We start from the raw sequence: 5,874 nt of genomic DNA on the forward strand, positions 1-5,874 counted from the left end.
TGATGGTTAAGATTTGTGTTTTACATCAACTTTGTGCATGACCCGATTAGTCGACTAATCGGAAAAAATAATCAGTGATTAGTCGACTATTAAAATAATCGTTTATGGCAGCCCTAAAAGAGTCAGGAGTTAACTGCATTAGAAACAGTTTGTACATATCCAATGTCACAATATTGAACTTTTTTTTTTTTAAAGACAGCAGAATTCAGAAGCTCTGCAAAAATACAGAACCATAAATAATTACCTCTTAAAGAGTGACTGCAGTGCTTTATACTGCATTTTCACAGGGTCTTGAAAGAATACATGTCTGGAGACAAAATTCAGAGAATATTTTAATCGTTCAAAACCCTCACATCCCCACATCTAGGAAAAAAGAAAAATTTTGTTAGATTAAAGATATACATACAACCAAATGCTCCTTATTGGCTTCTCTTTTTTTTAAACCCACCTTAAGACCTCTGCTGTTGACCATGGAAGATCTTCTGCTGAAGCTGCTGCTGTTGAGGACCTTGGTCTTCAGAAACATGCTCCTTCAAGTAGTGGATGGATTGGTAGTAGTCCTTGCCCTTCTCATGGTTCTGGCTGAAGGTGGTGTAGGTGCCAGGAGGGTACAGACCATACAGGAGCCTGTAGTCAAAGCCAGGATAAGGAGAACCCCAGAAGCCACCAAGTCCTTGGCCTGGAACAAGCACGCTGGTGAAAGCAGATCCAGGCTGCACCGCCTCAGCCGGGTAACCAAACTCTTCCGTCTGCTGCTGGTAGTTGCCGAGTTCAGCTTCCTTCACAATATTGGAAGTCTCTCCGGACTGGAGGACAGGGCCGGGTGGAGGGAGAGGGACTGGTGGCAGGAAGTCACTGGAGCCCACAGCCTGGGAATCAGCTGCTGCTTGCTCAGAGAAAGATGGAGGAGCAACAACCCACTTGGTTTCTGAACAAACAAGACACTGGTCAAGACTCATGGACAACATTCACAGCAGCTTTTTACAGGACTCACCTGGCAGACCAGCTTGAGCAGGTCCTGGCTGTGTGGAACCAGCTCCTTCATGCAACACCAGCACAGGGGGAGCAGAGCCAACCATTGCTGGGCCTGTCTGAACAAACTGGGAGAAACCAGGACCCTGCACAGGGACCTGAACTGCCTCAGACACTCCTGCTGCAGGAACACTGGAAAGCACAGGAACAGCAGATCCTGGCTGAACAGCAACAGGGTATCCTGCCACAGCAGAGCTCAAGCTGCTGCCTGATGGAACCATGGGATAAACCTGAGGGACATTCTGCACAAACACTGGAACTGGCTGAGAGACGCTACCGCTTGAATGAGAGCGGTAATGCACTGGTGCAGAGCGGCTCATCTGTGCTCCTCTGTGGGAAGCAAAGCTAGTTGCTGCTTGTTGGTCACCGCTGCTCTGATCTGTGGATTTGGAGCCTGAAAGCAGAAAGAGCACAAGTTCTGAAGAAGATCAACACATTCATCTACATTGATGTGTCAGCTAAAGGGAATGAAAGATCACCTTTGGTAGGATAACCACATGATGGCACAACCAGCACAACAAAAAGGGAAAACCTGTAATCATTTACAAAGAGGAAAACATTAGAAAAACTCTCCTGTTGATATTTTTAGTTAAAACAATGCTTTAGAGATGGTTCTCTTGTCCTACCCCAGGAAGAACTTTGCAGTCTCCATCATGAAGGCCACAGTACAGAAAGATTCATAGGTGAAGGTTTATCAATGTTAGCAGAGACCAGTCCTGACCAATCAGAGCTTAACGGGTTAACAACAGACAGCTGCTGGAGACAAACTCTCAGGAAGAGAACATCAAATCTCTGGTCTGTAACTAAGTTGATGAATATGAAATTTTTAAGGTTATTTTCCTTTTTTTCTTTTCTTTTTTACCCCCTGACCAGTTAAACCCTTTTTTGCATAAATGGTTTGTATGTAGGATGTTCTTATACTAGATTTTTTCTTTACTTCAGGAACAGATTTTAAGCTAGTCTTTTGCTTTATCAGGGCATGGATATGGAAAGAGGAACATTCCCTTAGGATTAAAGAGGATGTGCCAAAATTCCCTCTTTTATACCTGGTGGTATAGAAATACCGGTAGATGTAAAACAACATAAAAGATTAACTATTTAGACAGGCTCTAAAACTCCAGGTTCTCTGCGGTTCCAATATGATGATCCCCAAAATAATAGTTTTATCTAAAGGCTGAATCATCTGACATGAGGCCTCTTTAGTCTGATATGAAGCTCTTATCGGCACATCAGACTTCACTTCTTGAGAACTGTTTATGTGCTGTAATTATTGTGATTAATCAAACTTACACTTGGTGCTTTGGCTTTATAATGAGCAAAAGAACGATTCATGTCCATTTGTACACAAGCAGCTTCACTTGTAAGTAATTGTATGATGCAAAAAAATATGATTAATAATAAAAAAACTGTGGGTTTTGCTTCAATGAGATCAAATGATGTTCAAATACCTAAACCTTTCCACTATGGAATCATTCACGTGCAAATGATCCAAGATTTCTTTCTCAAGACTGACCTGAAGAGTGGAGTTAGACTCCAAGGCTTGTTGTTCACGCTCAGAATAAAGACAATCATGTATTAAGGGGACACTTGTCTGCACTTTCTCTTGTAGAAGCTGAAATTGAAATCAAGCATTGGATCAAGCATTTTATGGATTGGCCACAGAATGAATGTTAAAAAAAATCTGGGTTTTTTATTTACCTGAAATTACTAAACCATTTGTCTGTGGATAAAAAAAATACCAGTCAAATCACTGTAAAACCTTGATCAAATGTTTCCATACAATGATGTTATGCTGGATGCAAACAGACAGAAAGTCACAACATAATTAATACAAAGCAGAAAAATGCTTTTATTGTTGTTGAAAAAAATACATACTTCAATTTTTTTCTAACTTCTTTTCCTTTGTTACTGTGTTTGGGTTAGGATCAGGTTTTTTGGGGGCCCGATCCAATTCTGAGTCTTTCGATTTTGTGTATTTGCCGATATCGAGTCCCCATCCGATACTTTTATAACACATTTAAAACATGAACAAATTAAATAAACATATCTGTATTGTCCCTTATTTATATTTAATTAACCTTCTTTTATTATCAAACACTTCAATAGAACACTTCTATGAAGTAGTTTTAATAAACAAGTAAAAATAGAGCAAATATAAACTAGGAAAAAAAATAATTATTTTCCTGTTATATAAGTAATAATTGGTCACGCCAGAAGGTTTAGTGACTTTAGCTTTAATATTTTTAGAGCTTTTGAACATTTCTAACCAAATGTGATTCCTGTCCTCATTTAAAATTCTTAAAAATAAATGATGACTGTTTTAGCATGAAATTGATGATGAGTGCTCATTACTAGCTGATGTCATTATTAGTTTTCATTTATTTATTTATTTTTTAAGATGTGTTTCCTTTTAAGCTTTTAAGATATCACAACATATTTGTCAGAGAGCAGTAAGCTGCTAACTGCTAGCCTGTAGAAGTTAGTGTCTGCTGTGTAGCCATCTGTCTGTCGGCAGAACAAAGATCTTCACATTAGAAAGAAATAGAAACTCTTTTTTCTGTTATTTTCTGAATATCAGAGTAATTTCGGCTTTTTACAAATATCTTGAAGATGGTAGACAGGAAACAACTATTTACATAAAAAAGAAATGGGAAACTGAGATGAATACAAATATAACTGATAACACATGGTACAGCCTATGTAAAGGACATTAAACCATTAAACCACAACACAGTCATCTTGGTTTCCGCTTTCCATGGGGAGCGGGGGTCCCATTAGATACGGGCTCCGGCTTGTGGTCTCTATTGAGGTAATCGGTGGGGACCATGCCTGGTTGGGATACCTTGGCTCCATTAGTGCCTAACCAGTGCGGACAAGTAAAAAAAAAAAAAGGACTGGATAAAAAATATCAGGAACGGAAAAAATGACATATATCCTTAAACTAAAGTATGTACGATGAGCAGTGGAATAAGTGGAAGCAATTTTTGAACAACACCAGCAGCCCCTATGAAACTTTGTGAAACATTTGCAATAGTAAATAAATAAATGTAATAAACTTCAGACCAACATTGACCTGTATTACATACTTTTATGTAATTTTTTGATTGCCTTTGTTATTTTTTTTTAATTGTTTTTGTCGGTGTGATATTGTTTGTTGTTGTAACATCTAAAATTAATAAAAATGAAGTTATAAAAAAAGAAACCTGAAAGGAATCTGAACTATTGATGGAGAAAACACTAACCTTAAAGTCCTTTCAAAGAAAAGTTCAAATGGAATAATGAGAAAAACATGCAGCAGACCATTTTATTATTATGTAGAGAAATTACAAATATTTTAACAGTCTGATTGTGATGCTTCCATAACACCATCTTTAAACATTTTATCCACATGTTCTTGGACTGTTTTTGTTTTAAAGGAGAGACTTGATATGTTCTTGATCTCTCTGGGATTTCATCTTGGTAGAAGATTGTATGTTTTTCTACAGGGGTCTTCCCCAGAACGCCAGAACTAACAGTTGATGTTATTTCCATTCAATGTCTTTTGGGTTGATGGTGGAAACCAGGAGAGAGTTTTGATGTTTCCTGAAGATTCTTTTAATCTCAAACATAATTTGTAGTTGAATTCTGGAGGATTGATTCTTAGTTTCACATGAAGCCTCTTTGATCAGAGTCAAGTTCAAAGATCCTCAAATATTTACAAGCTAAACTCCAGAAGAGTCGGGACATTTTTTGAGGTTCAAAAAGGGAAATGATGTTCCTGCCCCAACTATTCAGAGACTTAGAGATGGGACACAATAAATGAAGTTTGTCTAAAAAAATGAGCATTAATCAAGAAAGCAGCTGTAGCTGTTATTTTACAATAGATTCTGAACAGCAAAAGTATTCTTGTATGAATAAATATATTCAAGTTATATTTAAAAATCCTAAAATATAAAAAGGTTTTAAACATTTATAATGTTTTTTCCTGTAAATTGGACAAAACAAAAAAGAAAAAGAGCCACCAGAGCTGTTGTTCATCAAGGTTGAAACACCAACTTGTGGACATTTGTAGAAATGATGAGAATCTTCCAGATTCAACTGAAACAGATTCTGGATAAATATTAAACTATTTGTCTTGATGATTTTTTTTTAATGTTTCAAACATTTTTAAGAATTATTGACAAAAAAATAATTATTTTCTTTGAATTTCTTGACTTTCTCTTTCAGTTTGACAGAGGATTAAGAGTTTAGAGATAAAAATGAATAAAAAGACTTTTGTTTTGATTGTATTGCAAAGGTCCATCTACATAGAATATTCTCTGCAATGAAAATAGACGTGAGGTAAAAAAGAAGAAACGGAGCAGAACAAATGTCTAGTATGTCTCAAGAAATTATATGGGGATACAGGTAGAAATACTAGACGTTAAAACATAATGATCATTTATTAAACAAGATTTTTTAAAATAAATTTAACTTTTTCAACACGAGATTTTAACAATACATATTTTAGACACTTTGAAAACATAAAATACACAATTTTAGCTCAAGTAAAGATACAAAATATTCAAGGTAACATGTTAACTTGTAACTTGAAATCAAAATAATAAAGAAAGAACTCAAGGAAAAGATGTAAATCTCTGAAGATATTTTCATTAAATGTTTAAAGATTTGTCGCTCTGTCAAAGCTTTGTTGTTGTTCTTCTGTCCTTAATAAGAGTGACCTCTGTTCTCCCAGCAGGATCTGCTGCAGAGGAACCTGCAGGAGCTGCACAGCAGTCTGAAGCTGATGAACACATTTCAACACAACATTCTGGAGGAGGCGGAGCCTCTCCAGAGCAGTGTGGCCCTGCAACCTGTGAGCTT

The 5,874-nt window shown here is 36.7% G+C and overlaps 1 protein-coding gene across 1 annotated transcript; it reads right to left on the minus strand.

Annotated features, from left to right (window-relative positions):
* Positions 1–319: 319 nt before the first annotated feature.
* Positions 320–1,815, minus strand: LOC112161772. Its single transcript, XM_024297216.2, has 5 exons — positions 1,659–1,815; positions 1,512–1,564; positions 995–1,426; positions 449–928; positions 320–363 (listed from the first exon to the last, which is right to left on the minus strand). Exons 1-4 carry the CDS (start codon positions 1,685–1,687, stop codon positions 450–452), a joined length of 993 nt encoding a protein of 330 aa, XP_024152984.1. The 5' UTR covers positions 1,688–1,815; the 3' UTR covers positions 320–363; position 449.
* Between the last annotated feature and the right edge of the window lie 4,059 nt (positions 1,816–5,874).

Source organism: Oryzias melastigma, linkage group LG15 (assembly GCF_002922805.2).
Source record: "Oryzias melastigma strain HK-1 linkage group LG15, ASM292280v2, whole genome shotgun sequence".
NCBI lineage: Eukaryota > Metazoa > Chordata > Actinopteri > Beloniformes > Adrianichthyidae > Oryzias > Oryzias melastigma.

Bases quoted from the DNA above. Each gene is read 5' to 3' on its own strand.
- LOC112161772 (XM_024297216.2), bottom strand. From the start codon at position 1,687: ATGATGGAGACTGCAAAGTTCTTCCTGGG. The intron at 1,565-1,658 runs GTAGGACAAGAG...AAATGATTACAG, and splicing joins ACTGCAAAGTTCTTCCTGGG to GTTTTCCCTTTTTGTTGTGC. The intron at 929-994 runs GTGAGTCCTGTA...TTGTTTGTTCAG, and splicing joins TGCTCAAGCTGGTCTGCCAG to AAACCAAGTGGGTTGTTGCT.